General features: G+C 44.8%; 1 protein-coding gene across 1 annotated transcript in view; it reads left to right on the top strand.

Annotated features, from left to right (window-relative positions):
• Nucleotides 1-16,184, top strand: part of AGTPBP1 (ATP/GTP binding carboxypeptidase 1) — a 2,804,614-nt gene that overhangs the window by 1,424,193 nt on the left and 1,364,237 nt on the right. The window contains exon 19 of the mRNA XM_044060898.1: nt 11,965-12,059. Coding sequence (XP_043916833.1) covers nt 11,965-12,059 — 95 coding nt within the window. The remainder of the gene's footprint in view (nt 1-11,964; nt 12,060-16,184) is intronic.

Below are 16,184 nucleotides of genomic sequence, written 5' to 3'. Positions count from 1 at the left end.
CCACCAGTCTTGAGGTGTGGGTGTCCTTGATGAATATGGATACCCCTCCTTTCTTGGTATTGTCCGGATTTTGGGGCCGGAACGCATGATATGAGGTAAAACCTGATAGCGCTGGGGTGCTCTCAGGAGCCTTGAATCAGGTTTCTGTCACAGCACAGACATCGATGTTCTCCATACTGAGAAGGGCCTCGAGTGCGTGCATTTTGAGATTGAGACTTCTGGCATTGAGCAGCATTACCCTTAGTTTTTTTCCTTTATTGTGTTCTAGGGTGGTAGGTTTAGAATTTGAGCTTTGCCTAAAAAAGGCACTATGGGGGTGGCAAGAGCCTTTGCCAATATCCGGAATCCCAGGGGTGACAGGTGCAAGCCGTCCCTTGCGAAGCAGCGTGGCTTGTCCAGCATGTCATCCCAGGCAGACAGATACTGGATCCCCTTTGAATGACACCAGTGTTTAAGCCAATTGTTAAAGCTGATCGTCTTATCTCTGTATTGTGGCATCACTCTTGGTGAAGGTAGGATACTGCTCAAGGTCAGGGTCATACCTGCCTGGGCTACATAATCAGAGAGCTCCTCAATGTCTCTTTTCATGTAGTCCAAGGAGGTACGTCTCAGGTCGTTTACACCAGAGTGGACAATGACTGAGTCATATTTGTACTTGCTGTTGAGAGACCTGAGTGCTTGCGTTATGTGGCGGATTCTAGCGCCCAACAGGCAGCTTACTGTGACCTTCTCCTTACTCAGTCTGGTGAGCGGGACGTCAGTGTGTCTGACTATGGAGTCACCAATGACTAGTGTGTCTGGCATTGTGTTTGGCCTTAAGGGCTGTGACTGTTTGACACTCTGACTGTGAGGTCTATGTGTTGCAGGTGTTGTGTTCTGAGGTGGTGGTTGTTTGGGTGTCTGCTTTGGTGGCCTCTGCTGTTTTGGTAGATTTTTGATCAGAGCCTCCGAGTATGTCTTTGTGTGTTTGTGTATGATTTGAGGTTGTAATGGTGCTATGTGAGACTGGGTCTATAGTGTGTGTGGTAACCTTCTCCTCCTGACTGGTCTTGCCAGTCCTGTGTTGAGAGAGCTCAGCCTCCAGTTTGGCCGTATAGTTGCATCTCTTGCATGTATTTGTGTTTTGTGGGAGGAGGAGAGGGTTGTCTGTGTACATGAGGCAATTGTAACATTGCCTCAGTATTCCCAGGTTCACCAGCTGAGCAGGAGAGGACACTAGCAACTGATCCCTCGACATGCTAGAAGGATAGACAAAAACTTTAAAAAAGATTCAGGGGGACGTGGGTGACCGAGAAATGGGGGGTTACCTTTTTGGGGTACTATCTATGACAAGAGTGCCGTATCAAGGTAATAAGTACTGTAGGAGCAAGTGCTAGGTTTAACAGATGGAGAATAGTCTACTTGGAGTCAAGTGGAGATGATCTTTTTAGTTATAGGATACGCTGATTAGATCAGTAGTATAGTTCGAGGAAGGTAGTTTTAAGGGAAAATTTGAAAATTATACTCTCTCTCTGGCAAATTGTTGGGAATAACGATACATTGGGAGAAATCAAACCTTGTCCCTACACAACAAATAGAATTCATTGGAGCAGTGTTCAATACTCAGTCCTGTCTGGTATCACTCCCAATTTACAGACTCCATCGATTGAGGCTCCAGCTCCAAGTGATACTCTGTCACACAAAAGTTTCATCAAGGGAAGTTCTTCAGGCCCTGGGTTCTATGGTAGCTTTGATTCCAATAATGCCTCTAGTGAAGCTACATATGTGGATCCTGCCATGGCTCCTTTGTCAGTGGTTCCCAAACTACCACCCCTTTTGTTACCAGATTTTAATAACCAACTCCTGCAAACTGGGCCTCCTTTGTTGGATGAAGCCAGACACAGAACATTGGAGTCGCCCATTTCAGTCCCCTCAGCCCAGAGACATTGTGATCATGGATTCTTCCCTGATTGGGTGGGGGTACCATTTCCAGGGGAAGACAGTCCAAAGCATATGGTCCACCTCAGAGGCCCAGCTGCATATCACTGTTCTGGAACTGAAAGCAGTGCTGTTAGCATTGCAGGCCTTTCATTCGTCTCCCCCTTCCAGGACAATTGCAGTTCAGTCAGACAATAAGTCAGTGGTCTGGTATATCAACAAGCAAGGAGAAACCAAATCCTACCCCCTGTGTCGAGAAGCCATGAGAATTTGGCAGTGGGCGATAGTGTTCAACCTCTTTCTGATAGTAACACATATCCCAGAGAGCTCCATCATAATTGCGGACAAACCGAGCAGATGCATCCTCCTGCCTCACTGGTGGTCCCTCAACCCCGAGGTGACGACAGAAATCTTCAGCCAGTGGGGCCAGCCTTGCTGCGATCTTTTCACCTCTCCTTTGAACAACAAGTGCAGTAGTTATTTTGCTGCTCTTCCCCCAGAGGGGGAGTCCCTGAGGGACGCTCTAATCCAAGATTGGCCCACGGGACGTATTTACACCTATCCTCCCATTCTCCTGATTCCACAATTTGAAAAGAAAGCTCTTTGGTTGAGATGCAAGGTGTGATCCTCATAGCTCCATTCTGGCCTCAACAAGTTTGGTTCTCCTTCCTTCAACCTCACCTAGTATACCCACCGTGGATTCTTGACCCTCTTCCAGATCTGATTACTCACCCCCAAGGGTTGATCCCCCCCAAATTTGTCCAGTCTCAAGCTGACAGCTTGGTTTCTCCACTTCATTTAGTTGCCAGGCAAGCTAATCTCTCCTCGCCTGTTCGAGACATCATTCTGGCCTCTCATAAATCATCCACCAGAAAACTGTATCAGGATAAATGGAAAAGATTCTCCATCTGGTCTAAGGATAACATGCTAGAACCTTATTCGACTCCAGTAACTGCGGTACTTCAATACTTGGCTAAGTTTTTTGATATTGGAGCCTCTGCCTCTACTGTATGAGTGCACCTAGCGGCAATTTCTAATTTCTACAATGGTATAGATGGTGCCCCACTTATCTCTCTACATCTAGGCAAGGCCTTCCTCAAGGTAATCTGTCATATCAGGCCCCCTGTCAGACAGCATGTGGAACCATGGAACCTAACTTTAGTCCTTTAGTCCTTAACTCAAAAACCTTTTGAACCTGCTGCGAAGTCTGACCTAAAGTTTTTGTCTTGGAAATGTTTGTTCTTGGTAGCCATCACATCTGCCAGAAGGGTCTCAGAGCTGCAGGCATTGTGTATCAAAAGGCCCGATCTGGTCTTCCATAAAGACAAAGCATCACTTCGGACGAATCCATCCTTCCTTCCCAAAGTTGTTTCTGAATTCTCCATTAACCAGACCATTGACCTACCAGTGTTCTTTCCACATTTTTCCAGTAGAGGAGAGTACTGCCTTCACTCCTTGGATGTGCATAGGCAACTGACTGAGATTTTACTTAGACAGGACTAAACGTATCCGTTAGTCTGAACAGCTTTTCATCTCCTTTTCTGGGTCCAGAATGGGAGATGCTGTTTCCAAGGTTGCATTATCGAAATGGCTAAGAGACTGCATACATTAAATCTATTACCTCAGTAACGAACCTATGCCAAAAGTTAAAACTCATGCCACTAAATCTATGGCAACATCTATAGCTTTCCATTCCAGGGCTTCCATGGATGACTTCTGCGCAGCAGCTACTTGGGCTAAGCCTCATACCTTTATCAATCATTACAAATTGGACTTGGTCTCCAGAGGGAGAGCTGCCTTCGGCTCAGTGGTACTCAGGAATGTTCTTCCATAACGGCTGCCCATAGGCCTCAAGATAGCTTGGGATTCTGTCCCATCATTGATGAATAGAAAAAAGATGAACATCATCAGATAAAGAAGTTATGTCTTACCATAAAGTTCCATCTGTGTTGTTCACCTTCTTTCATTCATCACTTCCCACCCTCCTTCCTCCTCCAAAGGCTCCTGGGGGATGCTTTGGGTTGAAGTGGTGCCCTAGGGTATTTGTGCACAAGTGGCATCGACTTTACTTCTCTTTCTCTAGCAAACTCTATCAGAGGTATCAGGGAGAAGGGCATTCTGGGTAGAAACGTAGCTCGAGAGTTTTTTGACTGGCGTGAGCTTGGTAAAAAGGCCGACTCGGTTCTGGGGGCTTGAAACCAAACCCATCAGTGATGAATGAAAGAAGATGAACAACACAGATGGAATGTTATGGTAAGACATAACTTCTTTTTTCCAACCACCCCACACTATCCTTCCTGTTTCCCTAATCACTTCCATTCAATAAATGTATAGTAACAGATGTTCTTCGTGTTTCATTGTTGCAGTCATCACACTTGGGTTAATCTGCCTGCAGTTAGCCCTCATTCGGCCCCGAATACCAGAGTCTTTGGATTTCTGCGTCGGATGCTGTCAACTCTTCCATGTCGTCAGGTCGTCATGGATATAAAACATGCAGCCGATGCCATTGCATCAGCTTTTCTTGCTGCGTGGGAGCTCGAAGCAGAAGCAGTTTGCATGTGCTGGTTGGCCGCTTCCTGAAATTTTCATTTTTCAAACCTGAAGTCTTCTAAAGTGAAGTACCCCGTTGGGGATCCTTTTTTCTTGTTCTAACCGATGTCGGAAAATAAGCTGTCAGAGATTTTCATTCTTACTGCGTCATCTGTTTAGGCCCAGACCAAGACGTTCCTCGCTGTAGGTTTTGGGACTTGTTTAATGCCCGAGCCATTCGTCGTCGGGCTATCTTTGTCGCCAAATTCTTTCACTCTCATTCTCCATATTCCGAAATGGCTTCGATAAGCCATCCAACTACTGATCTTCCGAAAAAAATGTAAGGATAAAGACAGAGGCAGACCGTATAGGTCCAAAACTGCCGACAACGCTTCCGTTAATCTAGTCGCCAGTCTGCCGGTATTCAGTGAGGTGCTTTCGCAGCCCCTGATACCTGTTTCTACAGATTCGCAGGCCTCTGCTGAGACCCATTCGGCATCCGGTATGCCACGAGATGATACTTCAACTATGGAGCCTGCGGATGTCTCTTCCTTGGATGGGTCCAGAGCCGCTGTGCAGGGACTGGCTTCTGAGGGTGTATTTCAACCTTCTGATGTTTGCATTAAACTAAATGCTTTGTTTTTGACTAAAACTACTGAGTTTCTCAGGCCCAGAGTTCACACTACACCTAGAAAACCGACTACCAAAGCGCATGCTCAAGCCCCCTTCCCACAGAAACAAATGCTTAGAATGGCTGAAGACCTTATAACTTTAATTAGGGGAAGCCAGCCTTCCCCCTCTAAAAGACAAAAAATTGATTTTCCTTCTGATTCTACAGACCATGAGTCCGATGACTGTGATCCCTCTTACCAGGACGTTTCCTTATCTACCTGTGAGGATTCAGATGCGGAGGATTCCATTCAGTCTGCCTCCCCTCCAGAGGACTTTTCTTTTGGTGAAACCTTGCATACTTTAAGAGAGCATTTCCACTGGGAATGCCAGGAATACCCTCAGTCCAAAAAGAAACTCAGAATTTTTAGACTTGCCTCAGCACAGGCCTCTAGCTATACCCCCGTCCTGGTCATTGTAGATGATGTCTTCATGAAATCCAGTCTTACTCCTGATACTTTACCACCAGCTCCTAGAAAGCCTGACAGGTACTATAGAGTACCTCACTCTCAAAAATTTCTGTTTAAAAATCCCACTGCGGATCCAGAGACCATTTCCCAGGGACCTAAAGGCGTTAAGGCTACTACAACCAAAACCTCTACCCCTTCGGACAGGGATTCTAGAGCTTTAGACAGATGGGGTAAGAAGGTATATACCTCTGCAACTCTCACCATCAGGGCTTTGAACTGCCAATTTCACATGTTGAAGTACCAGCAGTATATTTTGGAACTAATTAAATAAAAAATGTTGTTGCTTCCAGATTGTAGATAAAATAAAGATTTATAAAATAAATAAAGAGTTACTGCATTCTGCAAACCAAGTTAGTAAATATACTTTGCAGTGTGGTTTTGATGCCTTAGAAGCATCTTGCAGGGCTGCTATACCCTGGGTCTATACTGAGAAGGCATGCTTGGCTGAAGGAGCAAATCCTGCCTGACCATGTCAAAGCAGAATTACTAGATGCTCCATTAAACCAGGAATGTTTGGTGCAAAATCAGAAGTTGTTGTTAAAAAGATGGAGAAAAAAGCTAAAGCTATGCAAACTGTTAAATATTTCTTACAGGTGCAGCCACCTAGATTCAGTAGGCACTGGCCTTCTAAAAACTGGTCCTTTCCAGTTCCTTCCAGGCATTCTCAGCCCAAACCCAGGGGCAACAGGCCACCAAGGCTACACTCTCAGGGTATGCAGAGATCTAAACAATGGAGTGCTCCCTCCTCTAAAACAGGTCATGGTAAGCCACCCCCTTATGGAAAAAGATCACAATGACTTGTCTATCTTGCTTCCCAGCAAGGCCCAAGTACTTGTACCCCTAGGAGGAAAACTTGCCCTGCATGCAAAAAACTGGATGTCCGTTACCCAGGACCGATGGGTCTTAAACATTGCATCCCATGAATACAGATGTCACTTCCACTCACTGCCAACCCCTAGCGGGTTGCCAGACCTTCCTCTAAACCAGTGGGCAGAGGCTCAAAAGCAAGTACTTTCTCTTCTCAGTGTCCGGGCCATTCAACCTGTGCCAATAGAGCAAAGGGGACAAGGTTTCTACTCCTGACTGTTTCTGGTTCTCAGAAAAGAGGGCTCTTGGTGCCCTATACTAGATATCAGTTCTCAACACCACCTTGATGGTCCCAAAATTCAAAATGCTGACTGCACCAGCTTCTTCCTATGCTATCCAAGGACACCTGGCTAGTTACCCTAGACTTTAAAAGAAGCTTATCTGTACATCCCCCATAAAGGAATTTTGCAGGAAATATCTACATTTCAGGGCAGGCTCTATGCACGATCAGCTCTCTCTACTTCTCTTTGGCTAATCTACTGCGCCCAGGGTATTCACAAAGTGCCTGGCTCTAGCTATCGCATACTGCAGGCAGAGAAATATTCAAATTTACCCATACTTGGACGATTGCCTGATTCAGGCGGACAGTCCGGAATTGCTACTTCAGCACTTTTCATTTGTAGAGACTTCTAACTTCTCCAGGGTACACCATCAACGAAAGGAAATCACAACTGGTGCCCAGCCAAAAGATTGTATTCCTGGGAGCAAGCTTGAACACAACTTCCCAGATGGCATTCCTAACACCAGAAAAACAGGTTTATTTGACAAACTACTTCAAACTAATGACCACCAAAACCAGGCTATCTGCAAGAAAAATTATGTAAGCCCTAGGGTTCATGGCCTCATGCATTCTTTTAATTCCATATGCAAGACTGCATATGAAGAAACTTCAATGGTATTTAAAAGGTCTTTGGTGTCAACATTCTCAGGACCTGGAAACACTGATTCCTATCATTCCTTGTCTAAGGGCAGAGTTCCTTTGGTGGGCAGAGGCATACAACTACAACAATGGTCTTCCTTTCACTCAACCCCTCACCGCCCAGTCTCTGACAACATATGCATCAGACTATGCATGTGGGGCTCACGTGGCAGGCAAATAGAGTCCAGGACAAATTCCCCTGCATATCAGTCAAAAAGAAATGTTAGCTGTACAGAATGCTCTGACAGCCTTCAGATATGTTATCCTTCCAGGACAACTCCAGATAAAGACAGACAACACCACAGTTATGTGGTACATAAACAAGCAGGGGGGAACTCATTCCTACCCACTCTGCAGGTTAGCCATGGCCCTGTGGAACACAGCCTTGAGCAACCAATTGCACCTGCAAGCTCAATTCCTGCCAGGCAAACAATATTCACTGGCAGACGACTTAAGCAGAAATCTGCTGGACCCACACGAGTGGAAGCTGGACCCCATCTCATTCAAACTTCTAATCCACAGTTGGGGGACTCCAGAGGTGGACCTCTTTGCCTACCCCCTAAACCATCAATTGAGCAAATTCTGCAGCAGAAATCCCCACAGCCAAGTGTGGAAAGTGGATGGCCCTATCCTTTACATGGGAAAACCTCTCAATTTATGCTTTTCCCCCTCTGCCCCTCCTCTAAAAAGTACTATTCAAGATCAAACAGGACAGGCCAAGGACAATCCTTATTGCCCCAGACTGGTCACGCCAGCACTGGTACCCACTCCTACGCAGTCTGACAGCAGTGCCACCCTGGCACCTACATCAGACCCCCCTCCCTGCTGTCCCAGCAGGAGGGACAGATTTTGCATCCACAGCTGCGAACCCTGAACCCTGCAGCCTGGCTTATTCCCTGAATACACCACCAGCAACCCTCAGCAAACTGGTGATGGATGTCATCCTTGAGGCCAGAAGGCCTAGTACTAGGAAATCCTATTCAGAAAAGTGGAAAAGATATTGTTCTTGGAGCCATTCTCAAGGAAAGGACACAGCTGTGCCCACCTTACCTCAAATCCTGGATTTACCTAGCAGAGCTACTCCACAAATGCCTATCCTTCTCATCTATTAAAAATCATGCCTTTACCATCTCAGCTCATTACAATACTGTGCCACCTCTATTTTCACACCCTCTCATCAAATAGTTCCTGAGAGGAGCTACTAATTTAAGGCCCCCTAGGAGAGCTCCCACCCCTGCCTGGGACCATAACTTTGTACTAGAGAAGCTCACTCTTCCCCCTTTTGAGGCTGCTGCTGCAGCAGAGTTAAAATTCCTCTCTTGGGAAACAACCTTACTTCTAGCCATCACTATAGCAAAAGAGTGTCTGAGTTACAGGCACTAATAGCTATGGAACCCTTCATTATTTTCCATGCGGACAGGGTTTCCCTCAAGACTAACCCATAATTTATGTCCAAGGTGGTATCCAGTGTGGCTTTAAACCAATCCATCCATTTGCCAACCTTTTTCTCTAATCCTCAGAATAAAGGGGAAAGGATTCTGCACTCTTTGGACATGCAAAGCTCAGGTTCTACCTTAACAGAACTAAACATTTCAGAAAATTTGACCAGCTGCTACTCAGCTTTGCTACAGGGGCAAAGGGCAAAGCCATTTCAAAGCAAACCATTTCCAAATGGATAGCACACTGCATCCTTACAAGCACCATGGAAAACCCACCTCACAGGGGATCAGAACTCATTCCACTAGGGTTACCTCAACCCCTACAGCATTTCTCAGGGGAGTCCCTACCAGGGATATCCTGGAAGTGGCAACCTGGAGTTGCATTACCACTTACCTATTTTTTCTAAATCCAGAGCTGGATTTACCACAGCAAGTCTTACAAGGCCTGATAGCCAGCCCCAATACTTTGACTGCCTCCACCCTTCCTCAGCTTTGGGAATCAACCAAAGTGTGATGACTGCAACAGTGAAACACAAAGAACATAGTACAGTTGTGTATACTTACCATAAATGTAGATGTTCGAGTGTATTCACTGTTGCAGTCCTGGATGTTCTTCATCTCACATTGCTGCAGTCCTTACACTTGGGTATAGCGCTGTCCTCAGTCGGCCCGAATACCAAAAAATATATACTGACGCCGGCGTAAGCGCATAAACTGAGCCAGGACGCCAGGGGGCGTCCAGGGATGACATGACGCCATATCCTCTATCCTTTTTTTTTTCTGCGGTCCATGCAGAAGCAAATTTACAGTGCAGGTTGGCGTCCTGAGATTTTCGAAACGGGTTTCAGACCCCGAAATAAGTTGGCTAAGTACGTTGAGTTGTTTTTCTTGCCTCAGTATTTTACCGATGTCAGAAAAAGTAAATAACTGTATTTCTTGCGGAAACAGATACCTCATAGGGACTACCACAGCTTGTGTATACCGTGTTTAGGGCCTGAGCACGACGCTGTTGGGTGTTCTCTCTTGCTTAGATTTAACAAGCGCACCATAAAGAGAGATTAGACTGCGCTAGGTTGGTCTTGAGGCGGTGCAATTACAAAATGCGTCCGGATGCCGCCGACGCCACTCTCGAGCAAGCAACAAAACAACAGGCCTAGGCCAGGGTTAGCTAGGACCACGACCCGGGGTTAGCGGACGGGCGGTTTGTGCCAGAGGCCCAAACAGAAGTTTCCTAGAGTCCCAGGGGAGACTTTGTTGTTACATGTGTCTTCACAGGAGGTAGGCCAGGCTGAAGGGGCTTCTCAGGTAGCTGTTCTCCTCTCTGCCTAAGGTGGTTAGGCCTTCCCTACTGTTACAAAGGCTTCTTCCAAGAGTAGGCCAGGTTCAGCTGTAGCAGGTGCTCCTCCTAGTACTTCAGGCCCTGTGCCCAAGAGACATATGCTTAAGATGGCTGAAGATTTAATTACTCTGATTAGGGGTTCTATGCCCCCTCCTGACAAAAGGCCTAGGGTGGATCCTGAATTTGGGAATTTTGAACAGGATTCTGATATTTCTGAGTCTTGCTGAGGATTTACAGGAGTTTTCTCATTATTCTGATTCTGATGTGGATGACTCCACCCCTTCTGCTTCTCCTCCTGAGGATTTCTCATTCTCAGAGACTCTCCATAAAGACTAAGGGAATTTTTGTTTTACCTCAGCATAGGCCTTTAGCTATACCCCTGTTCTTTCTGTGGTGGAAGATGTTTTGCAGACTGATTCTTTACCTCTCCCTCCTGTTAAACGGACAGATACTATAGGGTGCCAAATCCAGTTCCTCAGGACAAAGAGGCAAGAGCTTAAATTGTCAATTCCACATGCTGAGATATCAAATCTATCTCCTTTCACAGTTAAAGTCTAAGGTAGATGCTCTGGCAGAAGGTATTGAATGTAAGGAGTTACAAGATCTGGTACATGTGTCTGAACAGGTGGGTAAGCATTCCTTACAATGTGGTTTTGATGCTGTACAGGCCTCTTCCAGGGTGGCTGCCACTGGTACTGTCCTTCGCAGGCACGCCTGGTTACGGGATCAGAATTTAGCTGAACATGTTAAGTCAAGGATCTTGGATAGTGTATTCACTGTTGCAGTCCTGGTTTCCCTCCCTCCAGCCCCCTTGCTTTTCTATTCTTTCTACCTATCCTCTTTTTGGCCATATCTTATGGCAATGGTATTTACTTTTTTACTGGAGGTGTTCCACATCATGTAATTGCTTCCTATTTTGGGGGCTCCTGACATCTGGGGCAAGAAAAACTGATGTAATAGCACCGGCTGCATGTTTTATACCCATGACGACCTGATGTCATGGAATAGGCGACAGCATCCGATGCAGAAATCCCAATACTACGGTATTTGGGCCGACTGAGGGCTAACTGCAGGCAGATAACCCAAGTGTGATGACTGCAACAGTGAATACACTTGAACATCTGCATTTATGGTAAGTGTGCACAACTGTACCTTTTAGATATCCTTGCTACTTGGATGAGCGACTGCTTTTCTTTTGTGGGAGGCTAAAGAATGTTGGGGTAAGGTTGAGTCTTTTCCTTGTTACTGTTTGTGTGGAGTTTGCTTCTTCCTCCGTCTGTGAAGGTTTTCATCAGCTGCTTCAGTTTCCCTCATCTCATAAAACAATGTACGGGCTGAATTGGCTTTTCCATGCTGCCTGTATATGTATGCATACTTTACCCTTGCTGTTTTCTGAGGTAGTATCTGATGAGGGTTTGCAGTGAGATAGTTAAGTTAGACAACTGGTAGATAATTTAAAAATGTATATAAAAGCCCCATTTCTTCTGCATCCTTTTTATATGAAGTTTATTTCCTGGTTGTTGTTTTTCGTTTAACATAAAAACTGCTAACTGTAATTCTGATGAAAGACTAGTAGCAAAGTTTGATGCTGATTGAATTAGCTATTAGTTTTGAAATGGAAATAATATTTATTTATATAATAGCTAAAAACTTTTTTTTTTAATAAAAGCTTCTGATAATAGTTTGTCAGAACTATTATGAATTATTTTTACTAGCCATATAAAAACTGACTTATCTTAAACTGTTAAAATATACTTCCACATCAAAACAGTGATTTAAAAAATAATGGTGCCCATTTTTATTTCATTATCATAGTGGATGATGTAGTAGATGAAAGTGACGACAATGATGACATTGACGCAGAAAATGAAAATGAAACTGAAGATGATGAAAGTGACCACAATTTAAAGGTACTTTTTACGTACATCTGTTAGATATTTTGTGTATGTCCTAAAGCCATACCTCTCAATTGCCTAGATTTTCACAGAATGTCCAGATTTTTGTGTAATAGTTTTGATCTGCTCCTCATAAAATTTGTGGTTTTCTGGTAAATCAGTGTGGATTGAAGTCGCTAAATAATGGCAGGCATTTGTTTTGACTTCATATCCCTCAGAAAATGAATGCTAACACACAATCTGTTATTTTTAACAATGTTTTAAGTTTATAAGTGCAACATCTAAAATCCCCTTTGTGCCCCATTATTTTAGGCTCTGTCCACGCTAAGAGGTTAAGAGGTATGCCTAAAGCATAAAACATTAAGCAACCTTCATTCTACTGTAGGTTCAATGGTTAAAACCATGTTAGACTTCTCGAAGAGAATGAGATAAGTCTTTGTGAAACCATAGATGTTCTTAGTGTTTCACTGTTGCAGTCATTACATTTGGGTTATCTGCTTGCAGGTAGCCCTCAGTCGTCCTGATTAACAAAGTCTTGGGTCCTGCGTCGGTTGTTGTCCCTTCTTCCATGACGTCAGGTCGTCAGGGGTATAAAACATGCAGCCAATGCCATTACATCAGTCTTTCTTGCCATGCGGTGCCTGAAGCAGCAGAAGCAGTTTGCAAGTGCCATTCGGCTGACTCCTGAAATTTTCATTTTCGAGTTTCAGAACCGAAGTCTTCAACTAAAGCTAAGTACCCCATTGGGGAAACTTTTTCTTGCTTCTTACCGATGTAAGTAAAAGTTAATAATTGCATTACTTGTGGAAAGCAAATACCTCATAAAGATTTTCATTCGTACTGTATTCCTTGCCTAGGCCCTGACCACGACGTACCTTGCTGTCAGTTTTGTGCTTTATTTAATCAGCACACTATCCTTCATCAGTATGTTTTCGCCTCTAAATATTTCAGTTCTCAGTTTAATTATCCAGAAATGTCGGCTAGCCATCCGACTACCGGGATTCTGAATAAATGCAAAGATAAAGACAGAGACAGGTCGCCAAGGTCCAAAACTGCTGATGACGCTTCTCCTAAGCCAGTCGCCAGTTTGCTGGTACTCAGTGAGATGCTTTCGCAGCCCCTGATACCCGCTACTTCTGATTCGCAGGACTCTACTGAGACCCATTCAGAGTCCGGTATGCCATGAGATGCTTCGACTATGGAACCTGTGGATGTCTCTACTTGGATGGGTCCAGAGCCGCTGTGCAGGCACCGGCTTCTGAAGGTGTATTCAGGCCTACGGACTTGCATATTAAACCAATGCCTCCTTCTTTACTTGGGCCTAAATCTCGATCCATGCCTAAAAAAACGACACCCAGGCCACATGCTCAGGCCTCTCTGCTTAAAAAACAAATGATAAGGATGGCTGAAGATCTAATAACTCTTATCAGGGGTAGCCAACCCCCCCCCCCTTCTAAGAGGCTTAGGACTGAAGTTGATTATAAATCTTCTGATCAGGATTCTGTTTCTGATTCTTCTGATGATCTGGAATTTGCCCTTATCTACTTATGAAGATTCTGATGCAGAGGACTGCATTCCCTCTGCTTCTCCTCCTGAGGATTTTTCTTTTGTGGAAACCTTACATGCTCTAAGGGAGCATTTCCACTGGGAAAGCCAGAATTTTTCTGATTCAAAAAAGAGGCTTAGGGATTTCCTTCTCCTACCTCAGCATAGGCCTTTAGCTATTCCTCCTGTACTAGACATTGTTGATGATGCCTTTTCGAAATCTAGTTTGGCCCCTGATTCCCTGCCTCCTGCTCCCAGAAAACCTGATGGATACTACAGGGTCCCTGAGTCCCACAAGTTACTTTTTAAAAATCCTATTGCAGATCCAGAGACTATTTCACAGGGGCCCAAGAGCATTAAGGCTTCTACTGCTGAAAATCCTACCCCTTCTAATAGAGACTCCAGGGCACTGGATAGATGGGTAAGAGGTTTTACACGTCTGCAACCTTGGCCATTAGGGCTTTAAACTGCCAGTTTCATATGTTAAAGTATCAGCAACGTGTTATTGGACTGCTTAGACAAAAAATGATGTTGATTCCTAACTGTGTGGAAAATAAAGAATTACAGGATTTAATGCATTCTGCTGAACAACTTGGCAAACGTACTTTGCAATGTGGTTTTGATTCATTAGAGGCCTCTTGCAGGGCTGCTGTTACTGGGTCTGTACTCAGAAGGCATGCTTGGCTTAAGGAGCAATCTCTGCCTGATCATGTTAAAGCTAAATTGTTGGATGCTCCTTTAAATCAGGACTGCCTGTTTGGCAACAAGGCTGAGGAAGTTCTTAAAAAGATGGAAGATAAAGCTAAATCTATGCAAACTGTGAACAATTTTTTACAAGTTCAGCCTCCTAGATTTAGTAGGCACTGGCCCTCTAAGAATTGGTCCTTTCCAGCCCCTTCCAGGTCTTCTCAAGCCAAACCCAGACACAGCAGAAACCCCAGGTTTCAGTCCCAAGGGATACACAGAACTAAGCAGTGGGGGGCCTCCACTTCCAAATCTGGGAATAATAAGACCCCCCCCATGGAAAACTGTCTCAATGACTTCCTTTTAAAATTTCCAAGCACTTATCAACTGACTGCCCCTTTTGGGGGAAAGATTGCTCTTCATGCAAAGAATTGGGAACTCATTACCCAGGACAAATGGGTTTTAAATATAGTGTCCCAAGGATACAGATTTCACTTCCACACATTGCCAACACCAAGCGGGTGGCCGGACCTACCCGCAAATCAGTGGGCAGAGGCCCAAAAACAAGTACTTTCCTCTTAAGCATGGGGGCTATTCAACTAGTACCAGAAGAGGAAAAGGGACAAGGTTTCTACTCAAGACTTTTCCTGGTACCCAGAAAAGACAATTCATGGCGTCTTATCCTGGACCTGTCTACTCTAAATACCTTTTTGGAGATTCCAAAATTCAAGATGCTGACCCTTCAGTTACTTCCTATGCTAGGCAAAGATGCCTGGTTGGCAACAATAGATTTAAAAGAAGCATACCTGCACATCCCAATCGGGGAATCTTGCAGAAGATACCTATGCTTCAAAGCAGGCTACCACACTATCAGTTCTCTGCACTCCCCTTTGGCTTATCTACTGTACCCAGGATATTCACAAAGTGCCTAGCTCCAGTTACCGCATTTTGCATGCAAAGAAATATTCAAATATACCCATACCTGGATGATTGTCTAATTCAGGCAGAAAGCCAGGACATACTTTTGAATCATCTGGCCTTTGTACAAAGGGTTCTAACTTGTCTGGGGTACACCATAAATGAAAAGAAATCACACCTGGTACCCTGTCAACAAATTATATTCCTGGTAGCAAGCTTGAATAGAACTTCCCAGATGGCTTACCTCATGCCAGAGAAACAAATTAATTTGACAACCTACTTCAAACAAGTGGCCACAAAAGCCCTGCTATCCACAAGACAAATACTGCAAGCCTTGGGGTTCATGTCCTCTTCCATTCTTCTAATTCCGTATGCAAGACTGCATATGAGGAAACTACAATGGTATCTAAAAAGCCTATGATGTCAACATTCTCAAGACCTAGAAACAATGATTCCTATCATACCTTGCCTACGCCTAGAGTTCCTTTGGTGGGCAGAAGCCTGCCACCAAAACAAGGGACTACCTTTCACACCACCCCCTGCCACCCAAACCCTAACAGACGCATCAGCCTATGCATGGGGGGGGCTCACCTGGCAGGGAAGTGCATTCAGGGCAAATGGAACCCAAGTCAAATGCACCTGCATATCAATCAAAAAGAAATGTTAGCTGTATAGAATTCTCTGACAGCCTTCAAGGACCACATTCTTCCAGGACAACTAATGGTAAAGACGGACAAACACCACTGTTATGTGGTACATAAACAAGCAGGGGATACGCATTCTTACCCCCTCTGCATGGCATTGTGGAACACAGCCCTGAACTACCAAGTGCATCTACAAGCACAATTCCTACCAAGTGCACCTACAAGCTCAATTCCTGCCAGGAAAATTAAATACACTGGCAGACAGACTAAGCAGAAAACTCATGGACCCACACGAGTGGAAACTGGAACCAAGGATTTTCAACATGTTGACAAGCAAATGGGGGAGCCC

The sequence above is a fragment of the Protopterus annectens genome, chromosome 2.part0 (assembly GCF_019279795.1).
Source record: "Protopterus annectens isolate FY-2018-M chromosome 2.part0, PAN1.0, whole genome shotgun sequence".
Taxonomy (NCBI): domain Eukaryota; kingdom Metazoa; phylum Chordata; order Ceratodontiformes; family Protopteridae; genus Protopterus; species Protopterus annectens.
Note: the sequence above shows the minus strand (reverse complement) of the source record. Positions and strands in the feature narration are given on the sequence as shown.